General features: G+C 33.7%; 1 protein-coding gene across 1 annotated transcript; it reads right to left on the bottom strand.

Moving 5' to 3' along the window:
• Window positions 1-20,297: 20,297 nt before the first annotated feature.
• On the bottom strand, window positions 20,298-23,083 carry LOC141665994 (uncharacterized). The gene is made up of 6 exons (XM_074471979.1): window positions 22,697-23,083; window positions 22,390-22,615; window positions 21,829-22,287; window positions 21,457-21,709; window positions 20,879-21,356; window positions 20,298-20,831 (listed from the first exon to the last, which is right to left on the bottom strand). Exons 1-6 carry the CDS (start codon window positions 23,081-23,083, stop codon window positions 20,298-20,300), a joined length of 2,337 nt encoding a protein of 778 aa, XP_074328080.1.
• Window positions 23,084-25,878: the final 2,795 nt, after the last annotated feature.

Here is a 25,878-nt window from a genome sequence, read left to right on the forward strand (position 1 = left end):
ATTAATGAATAGTTAATGGGCACGGGAAAACAGTAATCATTACTTATCACATGCAGGTTTTCAAGGAAAAACCGTTCCACTTACCCAGTAATCCCATTAATTGAGGTAAGTCAGTTTTAATTCAAAATTTAAACTGTTCCCACATTCAATTATTTTCACTGCAAAAACTAATATTCTGAAAATAAATTTCAAGTGTGAGAATGACCAAAATAAATCAAGTAAACAAGTATTGATATTTTAAAGTCAGAACTTAATTTAAATCAATGATTAAATGATCATCAGAACATGGATATATCAGGATTTAATAGTGCAGTAAATGTGAAAACATCTCAGAGACAGAATCTTGCAAAAATAAGAAATTTCATTAATATCAGAGAATTACAAGACTGTCCTAAGCTTCTAATCCTAACATCAACAGCCTTAGTCCTAGCTCAAGAAACAGGGTAAGGCTGACGATGAAGAAAAACAGGAAGAAGAAAATAAGTTATTTCTTCTTCCTACTCTCTACAAAAAGAATAGCGAGTCGAATGATTTGCTCTTGCTGGCGGGGAGCTTCCAACCTTTCCTCCTCCAATAGCTCCAGATGGCGATGGTAGTCCATGTAAAAGAACAGGAGGTGTGTGAGAACCTCCTGGGGAACCGAGTCCCAAATCTCATCAGGAATGACAGTCACATGCCATTCCTGCTGCCATCCCTCACGGCTTAACTCCATGTTGAAGGTCTCATAGTTTAAAAACATATTGTAGTTAACCATGATGTTGTGTATATGAGGGAAAAGAGAGTAAGTGTTTGAGGAAGGGAATAATATGTAGGTTGATGTGAAGTGTTGTTTTATATAGGCAGAAGAATGCCAGGAGACGCATGGATAATTTAATGCGGACAGGTAGAAATAATTCTACCCCGTCTCCCTAGACTGGGAAGACGAAAAACAGTCATTGGAAGTGTAAGACAGGGTTTAATGCGCACAAGAAACAAGTAAAAAATTACTGTGCATGTATATGTTCTACTAACCCTAATTAGATTGACTGTTAATATTCTACCCAAACATACTCTGATTGAAAAAGGAGACTGTTTCAAATTGTAACCACAAATAAGTCAAGTAAAGGATCAGAATTTAATATCAGAACTTAGACTTATATCAGAACTTAACAGTCATCAGAACATGATTTCTTAACTCGAAAAATGAATGCCTATCTCCGTAATTCTTCACCCAAATTATGATATCGATTCTTCAGAACTTAATCATCAGAACGTTCAACAGAACTTGTCCTCAGAATTTATGCAATCTGACACATAAACTGTTCATCTACAACAACATGGATCACCACAGTAATTTTCATCATTCATATGGAGTGTTAGTGTGTGCATTAAGCTAAATATCAGACAAAGAGTAAAGTCTGATTCACTTCAGTACATCTTAGAAATAAGGCATAACTAAAACTTTACTTAAAATCTGTCATTATTCTGAAGCCTACTATTGAATGAGTTCATGCATGAGTCCACCTCAACTGTCTTGTGCTAATTTTGTGCATCTTTTTAAATTCCATTTTGCAGTGGCTTCTCAGTGTAAGTGAGTCACGACTGCTTATCAGAATTTATGCTATTATCAGAGTATTTCTCCAATAATCATAGAGTGTGAAAAGTCACCAAGAAAAATATTTTACTTTTTTGATGCAGATTACTTAATACCAGCAATGCACTTGGGTCGTCCCTTCCACAGTTTTACTCTAGACCTCAAAGGAGTACCTGATTTTTATTTCTTTTACTTTTTCTTTTGATAAGAGAGGTTTATCAGCACTTAGTACATTCAACAGATTTATTAACATCAGAACTTAACAGATGAGAAGCATTCTTCTAGTTTTTGACTTAGTAATAAGATAGACAAAGTAAACTTAACTAAGCTCAATATCAGAATTTGCTTGTGTCAATGGATTTCCACATAAATAATTACTTCTAACATGGGATCTCTAGTATATCGAAAACTACTAGGTTAGCATCTAACACAGTTATCCTCATAGGATTGAATAGTCACATAAACAGACATATCATTATCAGAGTTTAGAAATTCACATCAGACAATAATCAATACTTAAGCAATTTTCAAGTAAGCACAAAATACACAAGGAAAGCAATATCTATAAATACTGATCATAAAGTCTGATGCATCAGAACAAAAACTAAGCAGATTTAGAGAAAGACCCTGAAACCATTCCAAGTTCATTTACCAATCTTGTAAAAGTAGCTTCACACAGTGGTTTTGTGAAGATATCTGCTAGTTGTTGATCAGTTGGAACAAAGTGCAATTCTACTGTACCATCATCCACATGTTCCCTTATGAAGTGGTACCTAATGCTGATGTGCTTTGTCATTGAGGGTTGAACTGGATTACCTGTCATAGCAATAGCACTTTGATTATCACAGTAAATAGGGATTTTAAAATATGTTAACCCATAATCCAATAACTGATTCTTCATCCAAAGAATCTATGCACAACAGCTTCCTACAGCAATGTACTTTGCTTCTGCAGTTGATGTAGAATTTGACTTTTGTTTCTTGCTAAACCAAGAAACCAATCTGCCTCCAAGAAATTGATAGCTTCCACTTGTGCTTTTTCCCAGTCAATTTTACAACCTGCAAAATCTGTATCTGAGTAACATATTAGTTTAAAATCTGATTCTCTGGGATACCACAATCCCAGATCAGCTGTTCCCTTAAGATACTTGAAAATTCTTTTCACAGCTGTTAAGTGAGGTTCTCTTGGATCTGCTTGAAATCTTGCACAAAGATAGGTAGCATACATGATATCAGGTCTACTAGCGGTTAGATAGAGTAGAGAGCCAATCATACCTCTGTAATCAGTAATATCTACTGATTTACCAGTATCCTTGTCAAATTTTGTTGCAGTGGCCATGGGAGTGGATGCACTTGAACAATCTTGCATCCCGAATTTCTTCAGCAAAGTTCTGGTGTACTTGGTTTGACAAATAAAAGTGCCTTCTTCATTCTGCTTGACTTGAAGGCCCAGAAAATAGCTAAGTTCCCCCATCATACTCATTTGATACCTTGACTGCATCAGTTTGGCGAACTTCTTGCAAAGTCTGTCATTTGTAGAACCAAAGATGATATCATCAACATATATCTGAACCAGAAGTAAGTCCTTTCCATGTTGAGGTAGAACAGTATTTTGTCTATAGTTCCTCTGTTAAATCCACTTTCCAGAAGAAACTGAGCTAAAGTCTCATACCATGCTCTTGGAGCTTGCTTAAGGCCATAGAGTGCTTTATCAAGCCTGTAGACATAATCTGGATATTTGGGATCTACAAAGCCTGGAGGTTGTTCAACATATACTTTTTCCTCCAATTCTCTATTGAGAAAAGCACTTTTCACATCCATTTGAAAGACAGTAAACTTTTTGTGAGCAGCATAAGCCAAAAATATCCTTATGGCTTCCAATCTAGCAACTGGTGCAAATGTTTTATCATAATCAATTCCCTCCTATTGAGAATATCCTTTTGTAATCAGCCTTGCCTTATTCCTTGTAATTATGCCATCACTATCAATTTTGTTTCTGAATACCCACTTTGTACCAACAACAGATCTGTTCTTTGGTCTTGGTACTAGGGTCCAGACTTTGTTTCTTTCAAATTCATTTAACTCTTCCTGCATTGCTTGCACCCAATCAGCATCTTAAAGAGCTTCTTCCACTTTCTTTGGCTCAGTCTGAGAAAGAAAAGAATTGTAAAGACATTCACTTGAAGTAGCTGTTCTAGTTCTGACACCTGCATCAGGATTTCCAATTATCAAATCAGGTGTATATGATTTAGTCCACTTCCTTGCAGATGGAAGGTTTTCTCTAGAACTGGATGCTCCCCCATGATCCATGCTATCTTCATTAATATTTTCTGATGCTCCCCCTGAAACTATGCTCTCTGTGTTGGATTCTTCAGTATTTAGATTTTCAGAACTATCAGAACTTGGCTTATCAGAACTTGACGAGTCAGAACTTGAAGAGCCAGTTGTCTGTTCTGATGCTTCTTGAGATGTGGTTGTCTCTTCAGTATGCTCCCCCTGCACAAGTGCATTTTCCTTTGGCGTAGTCACCACAGTTCAATAACATCAGAGCTTAATCCATCAGAGTTTGCAGTATTAGAATTTAGACTATCGGGATTTTCAGTATCAGAATTTAAGTCTTCATTTTCAAATCTCAGCTGCTCATGATCATTGAAGTCTTCAAGTCCAGTAACCTTCTTATCATCAAAGGAGACATTGATAGATTCCATGACCATTCTTGTTCTCAAGTTATAGACTCTGAAGGCTTTTGTGGAAAGTGGATACCCAACAAAAATTCCTTCATCAGCTTTTAGATCAGATTTGGACAGCTGTTTAAGGTGAGTCTTAAGAACAAAACACTTGCATCCAAACACGTGAAAATACTTCAGATTTGGCTTCTTTTCCTTCACCATCTCATATGGTGTATTTCCATGCTTGTTAATTAGTGTTGCATTCTGAGTAAAACAAGCAGTCTGCACAGCTTCAGCCCAGAAATAGGTTGGAAGCTTTGCTTCATCAAGCATTGTTCGTGCAGCTTCAATAAGAGTTCTATTCTTTCTTTCAACAACTCCATTTTGTTGTGGAGTTCCAGGAGCAGAGAATTCCTGCTTGATTCCATGGTTTTTACAGAACTCTTCCATTATCAAATTCTTGAACTCAGTACCATTATCACTCCTTATTATTTTCACAGAATCTTTGACCAATTTATCCAGTTGCCTGACATGATCAATCAAGATAGATGCAGTTTCACTTTTTGTGTGCAAGAAATACACCCATGTGTATCTGGTGAACTCATCCACTATGACCATAGCATATTTCTTCTTTACAATAGACATAACATTTACTGGACCAAATAGATCAACATATAGTAGGTGATAAGGCTCAAGAATTGATGATTCAGTCTTGCTCTTGAATGAAGATTTCCTTTGTTTGGCCTTCTGACAAGAATCACAAAGGCCATCAGGAGCAAATACTGACTTTGGCAGTCCTCTCACAAGATCTTTCCTGACCAACTCATTTATATTGTTAAAATTTAAATGAGAGAGTTTCTTGTGCCGATTCCGGCTTTCTTCAATTGATGCTCTACTCATCAAACAGATTGCAGAACCATCAGTACTTATTGAAAGCTTGGCTTCATAAATGTTACCACGCCTGTATCCTTACAGAACAACTTTGCATGTAGATTTACTTACTACTTCACAGTGTTCTTCAAAGAAATCCACATGATAACCTCTGTCACAGATTTGACTAACACTCAGCAGATTGTGTTTAAGTCCTGAGACCAGAGCTACTTCCTTAATGATGACATTCCCAAGATTGATATTGCCATATCCCAATGTTTTTCCAATGTTGCCATCTCCATAAGAAACACTTGGGTCAGCCTTCTCCACAAAGTCTGATAGCAGGGCTTTATTTCCAGTCATATGTCCTGAACATCCACTGTCCAGAACTAGGATGTTTTTCGTGTTGCCCTGCAGTCACAAAGACCATTAACGATTAGTTTTAAGGACCCAGACATGCTTGGATCCTTTGGTCTTATTAAGTCTGTTAACATTTGCAGTGAATTTAGCATCAGAGTTTATGTTAACATTTTTCTTTTCAGAATTTACACTATCAGACTTTGAATCAGAACTTACACTAGAAAGAACAATGGTAACTTTCTTTAAAGAAGGTTTTATTTGATAATAATCATAGTACAAACTATGATATTCCTTATAAGTATAAATGGAATGCCATAAACTACCACAATGAAAACAAGGATTTTGTGGCTTATATCTAACAGACTGACTCTTAAATCCTGACTTTGAAGGTAAGGAGTTTATGTTCTTATTCTTCCTGCAAAAAGAAGCCAGATGGTTAGAACTTCCACAGTTATGACATGTTTTTCTAGGAGCATCAGGAACAGGCTTATAATCATTGCTTTTATTCACACCATCCTTTCCATTCCTATTTTTCCTAGGTGATTTTACCTTGTTTGCATTCTTAACTTCTTTCAGCTTATACTTAAGCAGCTTCTTTGTCATTAAGCCTACATTTACTTCAGTTGTCTTTTCCTGTTTCAGTTTGTCAGAAGTTAATTCCTTCTTAACTTCTGATTTCTCAGTATTAGACTTAACAGGTTTTAACTTTGGCTTTTATTTAACAACTACAGGCTTAATATCTACGGTTCCTTTATCATTCTTATCCTCTCCATAACCTAAGCCCTCTTTCCAGTTTTCACTACTTAACAAATTCTGAGTTGTTCTGCCAGAGTTAGTCCAAGTCCTGATAATCTCTCTTTCCTTTTCTAACTCAGCTTTTAGAGATTCATTCATTTTAAGTACTTCATCCCTAACATAGAAAGCATCATCTCTATCTTTCTGAGTTTGATGGAACATGACTAACTCCTTTTCTAAATAATCATTCCTCTTTTTACAAGCAAGATTTTCAGAAGTTAATATTTCACATTTTAAAGTTTGATCTCTATAGCTAATGAACATGGTTTTAAGATACCTTCTCAACTCATTAATATCATCAGTATGAAAGGCATAAGTAGTTTGAGGTACCTTTAATTCAGCAGCTTCAGGACTGCTTTCAGCACTTGCCTTATCAGCATTTGCCATCAGGGTATACTTCTCCTCACTTTCAGAATCTGAGGTGTCTGTCCAGCTTTTCTTCTTTGTGACAAGAGCCTTGCCTTTGTCACTCTTCACTTTCTTTCAATCAGGAGATATGTGGCCTTTCTCACCACAGTTGTAGCATTTGACATTTGTATAATCTCCTCTGTCAGACTTTCCTCTTCTGCCCTCAGATTTTCTGAAATTCTTCTTATCAGAATTTGCGCCTTTTCTGGAAAACTTCTTTCCCTTCCTGAACTTTCTGTATGCAATTTTTTGTGATTACTTTCACCATAAGAGCACACAGCTTCATCATCTCTTCATCAGCATCCGTCTCAGGTAAGCTTTCAGATTCTGAGTCATCATCACTTTCAGAACTTGATGACTCAGTATCAGACTTTGTGAAGAGAGCTTTACCCTTGTCTTTCCTTGAGGTTGCTGTCTTGGGGGATTCTTCTTCAGCCTTAAGAGCAACTGTCCTTGACTTTCCTCATTTCCTCTTGCTTCTTTGTTCCATCTCAAGTTCATGAGTCTTGAGCATCCCATAAATTTCATCAAGAGTTGTTTCATCAAGATTATAGTTATCTCTTATTGTTGTTGCTTTCAAATCCCAGCATTCACGAAGAGCTAATAGGAATTTAAGGTTTGAATCTTCAAGATCATACTCCTTATCAACTAGTGACAAATCATTTAAGAGTTTGACAAATCTATCATATAAATCAGTCAATGACTCATTAGCCTTTGAGTCAAAGTGTTCATACTCTTGAGTGAGTATTGTCTTCATGTTCTTCTTAATCTTATCTGTTCCCTGACATCTTGTTTCCAAGGCATCCCTTATCTCCTTTGCAGTCTTGCAGTTTATTACCCTGTTTGACATTACATTATCAATAGCACTATGCAGTAAGTGTCGTACCTTGGCATCCTTAGCAATTGATGCGATATCTTCAGCAGTGTAATCACTCTTCTCCTTTGGTACAGACTTTGCTGCTTCACCTGCAACTGCAACTGCGAGCTTGGTTGGTTTGTGAGGCCCTTCCTTGATTCTATCAAGATATTCTGGATCTGTGGCTTCCAGAAATATGGTCATCCTCACCTTCCATATGGGATATTCAGATGGTCTCAATATGGGAACTCTAATAGTCTCATATCGGCTTTGAATTTGTGTCTTTGGAGGTTCTTCAGCTTTGGTGGGCTTAGTTGGAGTTTCTACTTCAGACATGATTGTTTTTGGATCTTAAACTGTTTGTGTGTTAACAGATAGGCTCTGATACCACTTGTTAGGTCACACACACACTGTATCTGTTAACACTTGTTAGGTCACACACACACTGTAGAGGGGGGTGAATACAGTGTATAGCACAATCAAATCGAACTTTAATAACTCAAGTAACAGAAAACAAACTTTATTCAAAACAATAAACTCTGTTACAGTATGGAACTGTCCTCTCTCAGTGATGAACAAATATCACGAGAGCTGCTAGGGTTACAAAAAATAATCTTCTCGATTATGATAACACTTATAGTGTAAACCCTTTGTCTGTGTTTATATATTACACAGTTACAAGATAATCGCTAATTGATATGGAATATAATTCTGCTTCCTAAAATATATCAATCAGATATCTTTTCTTCCAAGTATTCTATTCTTCATAGAATTCCTTCTTCATGCATATCTCTTCTTATGTTTGTCTCGATCTTCTCTTCCTGTAAATCAGCTGCTTTCCTTATCAGAATATTTCCTTTAAGTCCTGATATTATCTTCTGATAAATATCTTCTGAACCTTAAGTACTGATGACTTAAGTTCTGACTTCAGTATAAGTACTGATTTCAGTTAAGTACTGATTTGTCCTGTTTAAGTAAGATCTAAAAACTAAACATGAATCATATTAGACATGACATTATCAAATATATCTAACAGATTCATATTGGGTATTTTTGTATACAGTATTGTCATATTATATGTTGACTTATATGTTGCAAAACTATTGTAAAGTGTTTAAGTATGTGGTTTATACAATCAACCCGTTTTGGGACGAAGTGTATGTTGTGATCTTGGGATAGTTGGTTATTTGTTGGGACAGTCAGTAGCATATTGCACATAGGTATATTGATTTCTAATCCTTTATGTTGCAATGAAAAGGTATTGCCATCTGTATATTGACTTACATGGTGCAAAAAACCATGTAAATGTTTTAAGTACCTGGTTGATAGTCACAATCCGTTTTGTCTGGAAGGGTGTGTTGTGATTTTTGTCTAAATCTGTTATGTGCCGGGACAGTCATTAAACAATGTTGAGTCTGGTTTTTTGATTTCTAATCGTATCCCCCATGACTGCCTAGACTTGGCCATTCATTGAACTGAGTTTTGTTGAACTCAGCATATTTTACTAATTGGAATATTATACTATTTATGTAGTTGCTAATAATAACTATTTTTATTATTCAAACGCAGCATACTACCTCTGACCCTGTGAAGATTCCATCATTTATAGTTCCGTTTGATCCAACTATGCTTGAATTGGTAAATAACTTTATATTTTATGTGAATATGTGATCGTGCTTGTTAATTGAATTATTGAAAGGCTCTTTATTTACGGTTGCAGAAATTACCAGCCACTATTGTTAATCAATATGGTGGCAAACTTGCTGTTACTGGACACATAATGCTACTAAATAGCGAGAAGCTAGATTTCACTTATGATAATAAGAGTGGCAGCCTAATTGTACTTGGGGAACTCATCCAAGTTTACCCAAAAGGAAGTGCTTGTAAGCTTCTTCTCTGTTTTGAATTTAAAGGAAATTACTGGGGTCACATATTTGATAAGACTGGTTATGAGATAAACTATGTCAAGCCTGAAGATCCAAATCTCTATGCGGCAAAGAGAGGTAATACTATCTTCTGCTCTTCAATATTTGGTTACACATTGGAAAGCCTATCTTAAGTCATGATCGTTATTATACTGTTTATACACATGATCAGCCAATGTTGCTGGAGCTGGAGTTAAAATTCTACTTAAAGCTACTGAAAAAAGAATCTATGATGGCATAGTTGTAAGTTATTTTTTCATTAAATTGTAATATGTTATGCACATGTGCTTTTTTTTATAAAATATAAAAATATAGGATTAATATGATCTAACTCCTATTGTAGGATATTCCACATCCTTTTGTGGCACGATATGGCAAGCATATTCCAGAAGTTGTTCTCTACTGTTCCCTTTGGATACAATGTTTACAGGTTATTTTTGCGATTATGAGAAGCGGTTCTTTGGTCTCTATAAAATTCCAGCAAAACTTAGCCTCAACATGGGAGATTTTATAGTGTTCACAAACTGGGAAGCTAGTCGGTTTGATGCTTTCATTTTTGACAAAGATGGAGTGCAGAAGTTGTTTGAAGATCAGACCCCAGAGGCTGGTGAGAACTCTACTAATAACAAAATTGTAATACAATATGGTCATATTAATTGACAATAATTGCTTACCTTACATAACTTCTTTTTACTTGATTAAAACATGATTGTTTGACTACATTCTTTCACACACATCTAAATCTTGAAATGATCTTTCTCTTAATGCAGAGAATGACCAGGAAACACTTCAGGGATAATGCAATGGAGATGAATTGGTTTGAATACATCTCATTACTATGCTTGCATTTATGCTACTTTTATAATGTTTGTAACTTATGCTGTTGGTTTCAAGACATGTAATGTTCATACTTTAGCCAATTGTTGTGGCATGGATTTAATTCGTAGACACAATACGTACATAATGGGATTTGTATGATTGGTTATTACTGGATTTAAATATTATGTGATAACTATTGGGTACACACGCCATTGGGCATATGTACTGATTTCTTCCATGCTTCAATTAAGGTACTTAACTAATCATAACATAAATTAATGGCATAAAAATACAGCATTTGTATATTTTAAATCTGTTCAGTTACACTTGATTTGTTAGACACTAATATGGGTTTGGTATTGTTTTGGTACATCATTAGCTACAAATCAGGGATACTTTTAGTTAATGAAGATTTCCAACTAACCACGTCAAACAACTTTAAGGTTATATTAGTATGGCATAATCCCAAGTTTTCCAAAAAATGGGAAAATTATTTAGTCTGATCAATATTTTAATTGTGGAAATGACATCACAAAATCTTTACTTATATTGTTGCTGTATTTATCATATTCTTATTTTTTTGTAACAAAAGATTGTGTCATACAATCTATCTTGGAATATATACCACAATAATATCATTTCCATGTTCAAAACATATATATTACAGATCATTGTCATGTAACTGTAAACAAAAGGAAAGAACAACAATAGAGCATTCATTATCAAGGCTAGAAATAACATAAGTTCAACTACCAAAGGTTTTAATTTTGTACTAAAATTAAATAAAAGTGCAACACATCAATCACAAACATCACCCAACAAAATCTTGAACAAAAGTAGTTACACTTTACAATGACCACATCTTGAATTCCAAATATGTGACATGGTGAAACATGCATGATATAAATCACCTTCTTCACTGTACTTGTCCTTAACAGTCAACTCACAAAGTGAATACCAAAGCTCTTCACCAAAATGATTCCCTTCAATCCTGTTGATCGGGTCTTTATTTATTGCATTTGGACAAAATTTAGAAATAGGAAGCAGATTATCTACGTCTGATATGTTACAGTATATATCTTCAAGCAAATGAACAATGTCTAATAACTTCGATTTAAGATCCAGAATTGTAAGAATATGAGATATTTCTTCAACAACCTGATCTCTTTCATATGGTCTGTAAACTGCTCTAAAAAACACATAACTAAAATAAGATGGGAAATGATTAATGGAGAGAAAAGAGAGAGTTTCAAGATTATGATCCACATTGTTGCACATGAAAAGCATTCGAACCGAGTTATAAAACATAGCTTGCTCAACTTTCAGAGAAATGGCAAAAAGAATGAAACCATGGAATTGGTCACGTCGAACTTCTAGATAATGATTATGGTACTGGTATAGAGCATCCCAGTTGAGCTTCTGCAACATCTCCTTAACTTGTATTCGGCTAGATTTGGTATAGTAGGCCATCAAAAACTTTTTGAACATTTGAAAGCTATCAAGATCGTGTATTAAGAAGCCAAACAATATAGACATAATGTCAGTATTGACGGTGAAAATGTTAAAGTTTGGCATGGTGAACTGAAGAGAGTATTTTGGGCAATGAAGCACAATTAGAATTTTAACTGACTGTGATAAGGTCTAGAAAAAGGAAACGTGCTACAACTATTATATATGTAACTGATAGCATACTTGGAGCTGAGCAAGTTTGTGAAAAAATAAGATGCTTTATGTATTCTAAATACTGGAGTTAACTGCATTGAATGTGAATAAAACCTTTTCATTTCCTACTATACTTTGTAATTGTTTAAAAATATGTAAATTTAGAAAAATGTAATGAAACAATGGGGGTCGCTTGGATTATTGGAAAGGAATACTACATCATTATGACTTGTAGTAATAAAAACAATTTCCAATATATATTTTCCTTATGGAAATCAACATAATCATGACTCGAATTGATAAACGTGTCAGTAAGAAAGATACAACTTTATAGATGTGGGTCAAATTTAGTGATGGACAATGCATATAACATCAAATCATTATCTTTTACAAAAAAAACATTTTTCACAATTACAATAAATATTTGCATTCATATATATAACCAAAGTGTACAAATTTGTTACATATTCACATATACATACTTAACAGGAACAATCACCAACCATTGAACATGCTTAGAAATTCACATATACTAACTTAAAACAGTTAGAACTAAAAACTGCTTACTAAACTTTGGTGTTCCCATTAGAATTGTATTAAATATCAATAACGAATTTGACAATAATAAGAAATAAATGACAAAAACAACCAAAACGCATTCTTCATTGATTCAAATAGGAAAAACAAACTTTCAACATTAGCAAACCAAGTTTAGAGTTCAATGTGATCAGGAAATTTAATAATTAAAAACTGAGGAAATTGGATTACCAACACAAATGCTGCATCCATGCCAGATAAAAGATGTATAACTTGTCCAATCTGCAAAATTCATTTGCATCAATTCCGGAAAACAAAGTTATGAAAGATAGAATATGATGATAACAACTTGAAAATGGTCATTATTTAAAACGAAATTCATAAATGCTAAACACCAATTCAATCCAGCTTTCGTACATAACATCAAGCAAAATAATTGAGTGATAAACTGTTGTATTACTTCTCCTGCAAATTTTATCAAATTAAAAATTCTTAGAATATGACCAAAACAACAGAAAAAACTTATAGAATATAGATACTTATTAATATATCTATACCAATCAATTTATATCAAATTGTAATGTAACTCAGACTTACGTCAAGAACCAAAACCAATATGTAATCCTTTAAATTTAACGTAGAAAAACAACTTATCTTACAACTTATGAGGATAATTAATGAACGGAATGTACGTGATTTAATGCAAAAAAAACAAAATACAATGCATAAATGTATCTTACCTTTTTAATTTTTTTGGTAACTGATTTTGCAGAGCCTGGAGTATGATCAATGGCATCAAGATCGACAGACTAACACAAAAACAATTACGCTTTATAAAGATTTGTTGGAAGACTAAAAGTTATAAAATTATAATGGTTCGAGTATTATAACATATAAAAACCAAACTTACATTAACGGAAAAGTTGATGGAGGAAGATTCTGATATATGTGCAGATTCAGATGGACTTGGACTCTGCGTAGTCGTGTCAAATATGTCATTTGCATCAAATATGGTACTATCCTCAGTTACATTTGCTTTGTTCAACTGAATAATGACAGTGACTTCCTTTCCAACCAAATCTTTAAGTACCTGAGGAAGGCCTTCTTCAGGAGCCTAAGATAATGTAATAATTATTAAATACTTTAATTGATAATTTAGAACATTACATTGGATCTGCTTTGTTGTAATAAATTTATACCTTCTCAAAATCATTATACGTTTTTGCTACACTTGTGCCAACAATCCTTCTAGCAGCTCGGTCCATGAGCATAACATTACATGAAAATGTATCATCTTCGGCAAGGACCATGATACGAAACCTGAATTTATAAGGAATTTTGTGATAACTATTGAAAGTTGACTTTAATACAGAGTAAAGGATAATAAATTTATGATATAACTCTAATTTGTTCTACCTTTTAGGGGCAACCGGAATTATGCGAGGGCAATTATTACATCGAAATCTCCTGTCAAGCCGCTCAACCTCTTGTTGACATTTGTTACAACTGTAAAACCACCATGCTACATCCTCATCCACCTTAACAACTGAGAACGTGGTGTATATCCTTTTCTGTTTGAAGTGAAAAAAGTTCAGATTTAAAAATAAATCATATTCAATATGGTTGTGTCGTGCAAATTTTATAAATGTTATAAAACCTTCAAGTCATCATATGTCATCTTTTCATTGTGATCCTTTAATGTCATTCATTCCATAAGGTTTGAACAAATTCAGATTTTGCCGCCTTAAGATATTTTTCTCTCTTTGACAAATATCCCTCCTCATTCAACCTACAAAGGTAAACATTGATGTTTATTAACTCAGCCTCATATCAACTGTTATTAAACATGCAAACGTGTTGTAATTATGTAATTATTATAATTCTTAATCGTAGTACCTCATCCTCATATCAGTCACATATTCATCATCTAGGTTGAGGTACAATTTTGAAGATGGCAAAGTACCAATCTGCACAGTATCTAAATCAAAGCAATATAGTTCAGGAAATTGTTGTATAATGTCAAGGTCATTTATACTAAGTAGTTAAAGATAACTTACTCATAAAAGTTGTAACTTTTGTGCTCGTTATTATTGCAATGACTGGAGACTGGAGTTCCTTAGTATAAATGTTATTGGCCAACACAACAAGATCTCCCCAAACACTGACTTTATGCTGATTACTATATTGAAAAGTGAACATATATTTCAGGATATACAACTTCCACATTACAGGCGGACTCAGAAAATAATTATAATTATGAGATAAATATTAATACATTCGACAAACCTGGAATCACAAATCTTGAATTTGACAATGTCTCGCATGCCAAATTTTGTGTCAAGTTTCGTTAGAGGTTCAAAATCCTCAATAACTCCAATTACATCTAAATTAAACAGAGCAATATATTTAATTTAGTGAAAGATAAAATGCAGTGAAATATTAAGGTACGCATTTTCAAAAACTAATAATCTGAAACAAAAGAGTATTATATTAAGGTCACCTATAGCAAATTCAGGCTGTTGTTGTGGCTGATATTTGCTGGCCTCAGCAAAAAGATCACCTAAATCCAGAAATTTGAATTTGTAGGCAGGAATCATGCCATCGTCTTCAACAGCGGTGACCATGGCATATTGTGAAAATCTGATGCAGATATCAGCTTGTACAGGCTTCAGATTACCGACAGCATCTTTCACAGAAAATTGGTCAAAAACATAGAAGCCTCCTTCAATCACCGGAGTTTTGAATCCATTCCAAATATTGGGATAAGCAAATGCATGGACGTGATTATTCTAAAACAAAAAAGGATGTTACATTTGGTAAAAAAAAGAAGGTAGGATTTTACGTAATACCATAATAAAATTTTACAATATAAGACTTACATCATCATCAAGCAGAATGACATTATATCCTTTGACTGATCCATTCTCAGAGCTAACGATGGTCCACATCCTAGTTACTCTAACCTTAATCTTCCAATTGGTAGTCGATTGATCAAGGTCTTCAATAAGATTGAATACTGCAGACTCCATTGAAGCTTTTGTTCAAGTCAATTAAACAAAGTGTCAAGCATTAACAATTGAGAAATCAAAGCCTACAAAATATTAACAAAAATTGACAGCATGCATGATAAAGAAATAATGATAACATATTAGATCAGTTCGTACCAATCAATGATGTTTTTAGAGAGAACAAATTGAGAGGAAACCTAAATTCTTATTTTTAGTGTCAGAGTCTGTTTGATGTTTATCTCAAGGCATGAAATTTAAATGCATTTGCAAATGATATATGCAACTTGATAGGTTATGATTACTATTTAAACTGGTAAATTGATGCTAATTGATACTCTATTTTAACTATATGATAAAGACTGCCAATAATATGGTCCTGATTGATTCTCTAATTATTCATCAATTATCTTATTCAATCTGGTATGTTGATGCTAATTGATACTTTTTTTTAAATATGTACGATAAAGACCGACAACAATATAATCCTGAATGATTATATCATTAATCATCAATTATCTTCCTATCTATTCAATATAATTCTTGAATATATAAGTACAATTTAGATGTAACGGAATATTATATTTTAAATTTTGAGTTAATTAATTAATTAAGGTTAATCAATTAAATTAATCCAATCATCACAATCAAAGTGTTATTGATTCCATTTTTTTATTAACTTGTATATTTTTGTTCATAACTCTGTTTGTTTCTCTAATTCATTTAAAAATATGCATATGATATGAAAATTATATGAATATTTATAACAGAATCTGTTTGATTCTTTCGAAATGGAATTATATATAACATCTTTTTTCAGAACTTTAGAATATACATATTAAATTAATGTATTTATTTAAACTGTTGAGTTGAGATAATGTGATCAAAATTGTTCCAACATTTAATAAAGACAAATACTGAGAGAATTATGATTTACACAGAAATTATAAAATAATCCATAGCGTTGTAAATAAGTTTAATAAAAACAAATACGATAATGCGGTTGAATCAGAAAGTTTATCAGTATTCCAATAATTGAAAAACGACATGTCTCATCAATTTAATAGAAATGCAGTAAAAATAAAATGTCTTCAAGCTTCGTTGATGGGAATGGTTCTGCAGCGTCAAATTTGGATTTGTCAAATGTCCATCGACCTATATTGCAAAGTATGTTAAAATTATAAGCGTATATATGAAAAAAAATGATGTAAAAATAAAAAATATATAATTTATATTTAGTTACCTCTGCCTCAAATAAAAGACATCAGGATAATCAAGATTGACAAAAAGTTTTGTTGACGGAATATTGCAGATCTGCGCTCTTCCTGTTTTTAAGAGCGAAAAATATATATTATTTAAGAGCTAGAAGAAATTCTATAACTTATGAGAAGGCTTACAATTTTAAAGGTTTTCAATATAAAAAAATAAGACATTAACCTCAATACATAAAGACTTTAACAGATGCCAGAATCACAATTTTGGGTTCAATTTCAGTAACTTGGTACAATGATTCAAAATTTGTTGGCAAAGAACCGCTAAAACACACTTGGATGGCCCTCCTAAAATGAATATAATAAAACGTCAAACACTTATGGATCTTCAATAGTGTTAATACGTAAAATATGAAAATTGGAGGATGGCGTAGTATTTTTATAATTGTCAAAAAAATTATTGAAGAGTCTTACACGCCATCTGAAATTCTGAAGCGTAACACTTCTTTTTCACCAAATCTTGTCATAATAGATTGTACTGGTTGCAGGAGTTCAACAATTCCAATAACATCTACAAAATAAACTTAAAGTTAAAAACAAAAAAATTGTAAGTGATTTGTTCTAAAATTTTAAACGCAATACCAGTGGAATAAATAGGAAGCTCATCGAGAGCAGAACAATGAAGAAAATTTTATACGCAATACTAGTGGAACAAATAGGAAGCTCATCGAGAGCAGAACAATGAAGAGCGTCACAGGAACCAAATCAAATTTATGGCGCGGTATACTCAAAATTTCCTCAGGTTCCAACACCACCATAGTGATGGGAAGAAACATGATGTAATTTGCAGAACGTACAGGCCTAAAAAACCCAGCAGCTGGAAGAACCTGAACATTTCTGATACGTAACAATGTGCCAGGATGAATGATAAAGTAAAACAAATTCCAAAGAGCTGGTGGAACAATTGCAAGTATGTGATTATTCTGTAAAAAAGAAAATCTTAGGATAGAGGCTGGAAAACACAATCATAGATGTGGTATAAGTCATATAGTTATTCAATCAAACCTCACAGTCCAATAGAATAAGATTGTGCATGACTAAGACACCTTGTCGATTAGTTGATACCCACATTCTTGTCACACGGACCTTCAAAATCCAAGCAGTATGATTACCATCCAGATTGGATAAATGATGATGGTCCTGCATATCTGAGTAATGAAAAAGTTAATAGATGTTATCAAAAAAGGAGTATGTTAAATGTTCATATCAACAAATAGGTAATGAATTGTAATTATACTTGGATGTTCTGCCATATGAACTCTGAAATTAGTTTGTGAGTTGGATATATAGCAAAAAAAATCCGAATGTGTGGAGCATTTAAGACAATCGGCTATATTTTTAATAAAGATATACACTATCTTTAAAGTTAAGGTGATAGGCTGATAATTAGTCCATGAAAATCTCAATCAATAGATATCTATTAGAGTTGTATGATGATCCTTAACAGCTTACACTAATATATACATCCAAAAAAGATTGTGTTAAAATAGAAGATCAATTAGTAACATAAACGTGATATTAAACAAATATTTAAATATGAGTTAGTTATCTGATACATATTGTTGTTATCCCATAATCTTCTCTGATTATCATAATGTCTCCTTATCAATATAAAACATATCACATCTAATTATATTGAGAATTTGATATGCATAAAAAACTATTCGAGAATCGGCCTTTTACTTCGCATATGAGCATCAATAACCAATATGACCTGATATAATTCTAATTTAATAACAAAAAATTTCTCAAACTACCAATTATAATAAAATGATGAGTAACTTAGTCAGGTTGTAAATGTGCAATACAAATAACTAGTATGATACATTCTCATCATTTATGCTCGGTAGGTTGTAAAATACTTCTTCATAGACTACATTTGATGTAATATTTGTGGTGGTACCATCATCACTGTCGATGAGAATGTGGAGACCTTCTGGTCTTGTAACTCTTGAGATGGAAACGTAGACATGGCCATGAGAAAACACGGCTCTGGGAAGGTATAGACCAACTGTGTCAAGTGATTGGCCCTGGCTGTTATTAATTATCATTGCATAACAAATCTGAAGTGGGAACTGAATTCTTTTAAACTCAAAAGGCCAGCTGGTATCTGTTGGAATCATCTTTATCCTTGGGATCAAATATTTTGACCCAACATGGGATCCGCATAATATTTCACACTCAATACTATTTTTCTTACAGGATGTCACAATCATTCGTGTGCCGTTACACAATCCCATAATTTGGTTTAAATTTCTCATAAGCATGACAACGACGCCAATCTTGATGTTTAACTCGCGCTTAGGAATGCAAGGCATATTTAATGAGTTCAGGTACTCTACTGAAAATGCTAATCTAAAATCATTATCTTCATCACCAGCATCGTCAATTGAATCCTAACTAAGATATGTGTGTAGAGGTCCAGGAATTTTCTCAAGAATGCTGTTATTGATGTCGTCCACCACAATATTAGTTGGTGTTAGGATAGCTCTTGATCTTAGATAAGAATGTGAAGACATGTTTTTTAGAAAATTCGGGTAAGTTATTTCAAAAAGACTTTCTATAGGATTTTGCGTGGTATGAACAACATATTGATCTGGAATCTTTATTAACATTTCACCAGTGTCTGCATCAGGACTAAAGTTCTCAACTTTACCATCGCCAACTAAAAGCTGCCATTTACTGAAATCCGCTATAACCTTATTCTCCATTTCTGTATTTCCTACATGAAGCCGCATATTTTGCTTAAGTATACTTGGAAAAATTCCCAAATCTTTGATTTATTAAGGGTGGAACCTACTATTTCAGCTTTGGATGCCTTTGGAATCACGGGTAAAATCTGCCTATAATCTCCGCCAAAAACTACTGTGATACCACCAAATGGCTTCTTTGCTCTCCTTTTGTCAATAGCAGACATTATATCCCTCAAAGAACGGTCAACAAATTCAAAGGCAGGACGATGTTGCATTGGCGCTTCATCCCAAATGATCAAATTAGTTTGTTGGATTAATTCTGCAATATCGGTCCCATGTCTGATTCTGGCTGTACTGTCCTGATCAAGTTTCAAAGGAATATGGAATCTTGAATGTGCAGTTCTACCACCAGGCAACAATACGGCTGCTATTCCATATGAGGCAACAGGAAGCATAATCTTTCCTTCTGAACGAAGGCGACAACATAATGTCTGCTACAGAAATGTTTTGCCGCATCCTCCACTTCCATATACAAAGAAAACACCACCTACCTTATTATAAACATTTTGTATGATAGAATCGTAAACGTTCTTCTGTTCAGGGTTGAGCATTCCATGATTCTTTTCATGCAAAATTTTTAGTTCTTCTTTATCATATGAAGTTTCTTCTTGGAGTAGTCTGTTAACAGCATTGCTAAAATAAACTCCACTTGGAAATGGCATTATCGCGTAGTCCTTCAAACTTTTCCCGATGTCATTAAACAATTTTTCAATTTCTGCGGGAAAAAATATATATGAAGTGTTATGTTAGTTTAAAAGTATACTACATATAATATCTAAAACAAAATTATGTTAATTATTCAGGTAGTATGATAATGAGATATAAATCTGCAAGTGCATAATTCTTCAAATCTTCGTCTGATAGGTATAGATGAGGATCATTAAGCATATGTCGCCTGATGATGAGAATATCGTCTGACATACATTGCCAATTAGCTTCCCAAAGTCTAAGTGGATCTGAAATAGGACTATATGCCAAAATATTGACAAACATTGCACGTAACTGTGGAGGCAATGATGTATGGGAGTTCTCGGCAATTGCTTCATGCCCTTGGTTATCATTTTGTAGAAGACCAAGGGTCGCGCAAGCTTTCTTGAATATTTCGTGGATGTGTCCATTAACAGTTTTAAGATCTTCAAAAGACATGGAACCTTTCTTCCTAAGTAACAGCATGCGGAGATATAATAGTTCACCACTTGATGAATGCACTTCAGAGAGTCTCCCAATAACATCTCCTCTTTTCCTTTCTTTCCAGATACCAGGTCGACGATGCCAAGTAAATTTATTTGGAAATTCAGAATAACTATAATTCCTCGCATTTGGGAAAGTCTGATTTGCATCAAACCATGCTTCTAACTTGGTTTTTTTTATATTGCCTTGTCGCAAACATCCTCCAAGACATCTCCAGAGTTAAACGAAACATGCTTCTCGCCTGGTAAATGTATCGGTAACCTCTCTACCGATGGCCAACGGGAATGAATGTCAAAAGCAAATATCCAGCAAGATGCTTCTAACGCGCAAACATATCTCCCATCCAAATAATGTTTTACTTCATCAATCAGACCTTTTTTTTTTTTTGGGATTGTTGCAGAAGTACTTGTACATGTTTTCCTCAAACATATTGTTGTCGTGTCATGACCCTTTAGACAGTATTTGCAAAGGTACTTTAATGATCTTAAATTATTGCAAATCTCCAGATTCATTTGGCATTGAAAATGCACCAAAAGATCGCGATTGAATGGGACAATAAAGCGATTATCAAGATTGACCCCCTTCTTGTTAATGGTAATTCCAATCCTCCTTCTTTTATATATGGGGAATCCACACTCATCAAAAAATGTATGAGAATTATACCTTTAACAAAACATTTTTAAAATTATAAAAAATCTGGTAATAAAACTGGAGGTATTAACAAAGTAAAGTATTTATAATTTAAGGATGTTAATGAAAATACCGCTTAGGAAAATGCTTTATACAGCTGCCTTTGACCATGCATGGAGATTTAGTATAATCAGGACCACATGGTCCGTGGATCATATAATTGCTCACGGCATTATATCCAACTGGATCAATTTCTGGATCGGGAATTTCAGCTGATACCATTTTATCAATTTGCCCAGTTATTTTAGGTCTATCGTCGGGGTGCAACCAAATTAATATATGAGCGTGAGGCAATCCACGCTTCTGAAATTCAATTACATGCATCACTATGGAAATATTGTAGAAAAACGGTTGGTATCAGGCAAAATATATACTAAAAGTGCAATTTGATAGAACAATTTAGGAATAATAAAATGAGTATAAAAAAACTTAGCTAAAATGATACCTCCTATACATCTGCCAAAACAATTTTTCTTTTTAATCATATCCATAAGTTGATCAACCTTCATTTTAAAGACTCTGGCTACAACATCAAGTGCATCAGCAACATCAACACCAGACATATGTTTTAACATGCGCTGAATTTCGGGCCATTTTGTATTAGTGGTCATAGTAAGGAATAATGAAGGATGTCCTAAAGTTCGACATATTGGTAATGAGTCTTTAAAATACTGAGTCATATAGCGCTTACTTTCGGTGAATGAAGCGGGAAGAATGATTGATTTACCAATATTGGATGGATTTCTATCTCCCTTTTGCATTGCATCTCTGATATTATGGTAGAGACCAGATCTTATAGTAGTTTGATGGTCTCTAATCCAGTCCAATCTGTACTGCTCAATTGCGGTGAAAGCATCCACAACATATTGCTGCCATAAACGACCTCCAAGATGTGGTGTCAAACCTTTTACAGTACAAGGTATAAATTCATCGAATATAAATTAATTATCACAAAGTTGAATAGCTGAATGAGAAATTATACTTTTGTTAAATAGCAAATTTGTACCTTCTGAAAGACGTATCATTAGTTTATAATTATAAAACTCTCTCATTATAATATACTTTCTGGCACCTTTTTCGTCAGGATCTTCAGATTCGATAACTTCTACATCTCTCTTAGAATGCTTCACAGGTCTATTTAATGGGATCTCACGGTAATATCCAATATCTCCGTAAGGGAAAAGTAATGGATATTGAAGTTGCATGAAACGTGGATCGGTCTCAAAAATCCTCTGTAATCCGTCAACTCTAGAATCAATGACAGTATCTCAACAGCCTTTTGCATAAGGAGAAATAACAATCAATCTTGCTACCTCATTTGATGGAGCAATGTGATTTGGTCGGCCACTTGCTGAACTCGATGAAATCAGAACCAATTTAAACTCATCTACTGCATTTTGCCTAACCCTTTCGCGAGCCATACGAAAACCTTTAACCAACTTGTTATGCTCATCCAACATATGCAACAAAACTTGTACAATTTCTTCATTAACAACATCCCTGCAACCATTAACTGCATTGATCCTGTTGTTGATTTTGTCCTCTGTGTCATAGATATAAAGCTGACAAAACTTTGGAGTGTTATCGTCAGTTAGGACCAGACTTCCTATATTGTGGTAATTAACACCTAGGACCTTGAAGCAATATGGATCACCACCTCTGTTTATTGAATGGTCAATCTTTCCTCCAGTAGAACTCATGGCAAACATGCAATTGTAAAACCTTATGTTTTATTTGAAATGCTTAAAATGAACACCACCAGTAAGGAGAGTAGCCAGAGGTTCAGGAAGCTGTTTCTCCTTATCCAGTACGACTTGACCATTTTTATAACAAAGAGAAAATGTTGGTGGCTTATTAAGAGAACTCTTATTGTTTTTTTCGTGAGTCCACATGACAGCATCACACTTCGAACAGATTTTATCAAGGGCCCCAAGATCCAAGTATCTGTCCCGCATAGATTGATTATTGCTCAAATATTCTTCATCAATATCCTCAATTTCACTTGCCATGTCTGTCGAAAAAAATGGAAATTTTTAAAAATCATCTTTGAGCAAAAGTAGGTGATGCTTCAGACAGTAAAATAATTATTAATGTCCTGCAGAATTAAACACATTATTCGAAAACAAATAATTAATACCTCCACATATTGTATCACTGTCGATTGTAACATTGTCATCAACATCGTTGAACTCATTCATTAAATTTTTTTGCCTAGAACTTTCACCTTTTTCACATGTACTCTTTACATTTGCTGTATTGAACGATGAAGGACCTGGTGATAGTTTTCCACAAAACTTTTTTGAAGGATTCTGTTCTTCTTCACTGTCAGCAACAATTTTCTTTTTGACACCTTTTTGTTTGTGAACGGTTGTCACACAGGATTCAGGAATTGAGAATATGAGAGAACTGTTTCCACTGCTGTTACTATTCTGAATTTCTGCATTTTTACTATTATGTTTTGCATAATATACATTAGTAGATGCAGAGTATTAAACATGACACATTGTTTAAATAATCCTTCAAAGTTTTGTAATTCAGGAATAAGCCACAAAATTTGATACCTTTGATAGGAACGTTTGGCAATATTATGCGTAGAAATTGATTTGTACTTTGTTCACCAGTCTGAGAAGAGGAATACATCCCTGAAAAAATATTTTACAGAATACTGAAATTTTTAGAATTTGACATAATTTCGTAATCAACTGATACATCTGGAATTGCATTTTATTGTTTAAAAAATTACCTGATGAGTGTGGATTAGTTGCAGAAGAAAACTGAATATTAGGCGATGTAGTACATTGTCCGGATATTTTTCTCAAATCTGGTAAGGTGCTACGAAATACACCGAGATTTTCTTTGTTGAAATTCTTTGGACGAATCCTAACTTTATGCACGACATAGAAGATGGGAAATATATTTTAGCATTTGCGCCGATAAACACTCATACATAGACTAAAATAAGAAGTTTATAAAAGTAATGAAAAATAACCTGATTTTGAATTTGATGGAATATTAGGAGATATATTTTGATCAAATCTTGATAGAGGACTCGGCAGACACGATTGTGATTTTTTTACCGCAACAGGCTGCATCATAGATCTATTGTTCATTGCTGCAACTATTCCCACAAAATCCATAATTTCAAAAGCAATTTAATTACAGATGTATCAGAAAAATGAGATATATCAAGAATTATACCATTAGGTTCTTCTGAACAAATTATGTGGCTTTCAAGATTTTCTGCAAGAGAGGTCTGCAGAACACTTTGCGTTTGCAGTGTTAACCGTGAATTCTGAGATGAAATACTACCTAAAGCATGTCTCCGCTATAAATTCTAGCCTAATAGATGTTAAAAATAGTAATCGTGAAATAAATCCAACTAAATTTTACCTCTAGACGATCTTAACGATATATTAGGCGGCACACGTTCATCAGATCTTGATAGAGGAGTTGTCATTGGATGGCCTATATTATTAACTGAAACACAATAAATATAGGAAAATTGATGGCACAATTATAAAAAGGTATGATACATCTCGGAATGGAGTAAGAATGATACCATTATTGTGCTTTGGTGTCATTCTATTGTTTTCTCCATCTACTAAGGTGTTACGAAAAACACCGAGATTTTGTTTGTTCAAATTTTTTGAACGAATTCTTACTTTTCGCACTACATAGAAGATGGAAAATAAATGGAAACATGAAACATGACCAACATCTCCTAATAGGCTGGAATAAGATGTTGATCAAACTATTTTAAAATTAACCTGGTTTTGAGGCTACTGAAATATTAGGAGATATATTTTCATCAAATATTGAAAGAGGACTCTTTAGAATACTTTGCGGTTGTTGCTTTAAAAGTGTAAACTGAGATGAAACAATACCTGCATGAAGTTGTTAATCAGTAGTAATAGGTAAAATCCATCCATATTTTACCTATTGATGATTTAACAATATATTAGGCTTAAAATATTAACAGCAACACAACAGATATAATAAATGATCAAAGATAAAATTGGAAAAAATGTTGGATACCAATCAGAATGGATAAAGAATGATATCATTATTGTACTCTGATGTCATTCTATTGCTCTTCAGATTTGCTGTAAGTCCGCTATGCAAAATACCTTTCGAAAACTGTCTTATTCCTGATTTAATAGAATTATAAATGCACGTATTAAAAGAATCAGACGGATAAACAATAATACAAATACCTTGTTCTGGTGTCACGCTTTGATAAATCATTGATTGCGGAGTTGTTACTGAATGACCTATTTTATTATTAACAGCAACACGACACATATATGCAAACTGAAGTCATCATTACAAAATCTGTATAATAACAATCAGAATTGATGAAGAATGATACCATTGATGTAATCTGATATCATTCTATTACTTTCCAGTTTTGCAGCAACTCCGCTATGAAACACACCTTTCGAAAGCTGTCTTATTCCTGAATGTTAATAGAAACTTCAGGACACATTTATCAACC

Source organism: Apium graveolens, chromosome 6 (genome assembly GCF_009905375.1).
Source record: "Apium graveolens cultivar Ventura chromosome 6, ASM990537v1, whole genome shotgun sequence".
NCBI classification, from domain to species: domain Eukaryota; kingdom Viridiplantae; phylum Streptophyta; class Magnoliopsida; order Apiales; family Apiaceae; genus Apium; species Apium graveolens.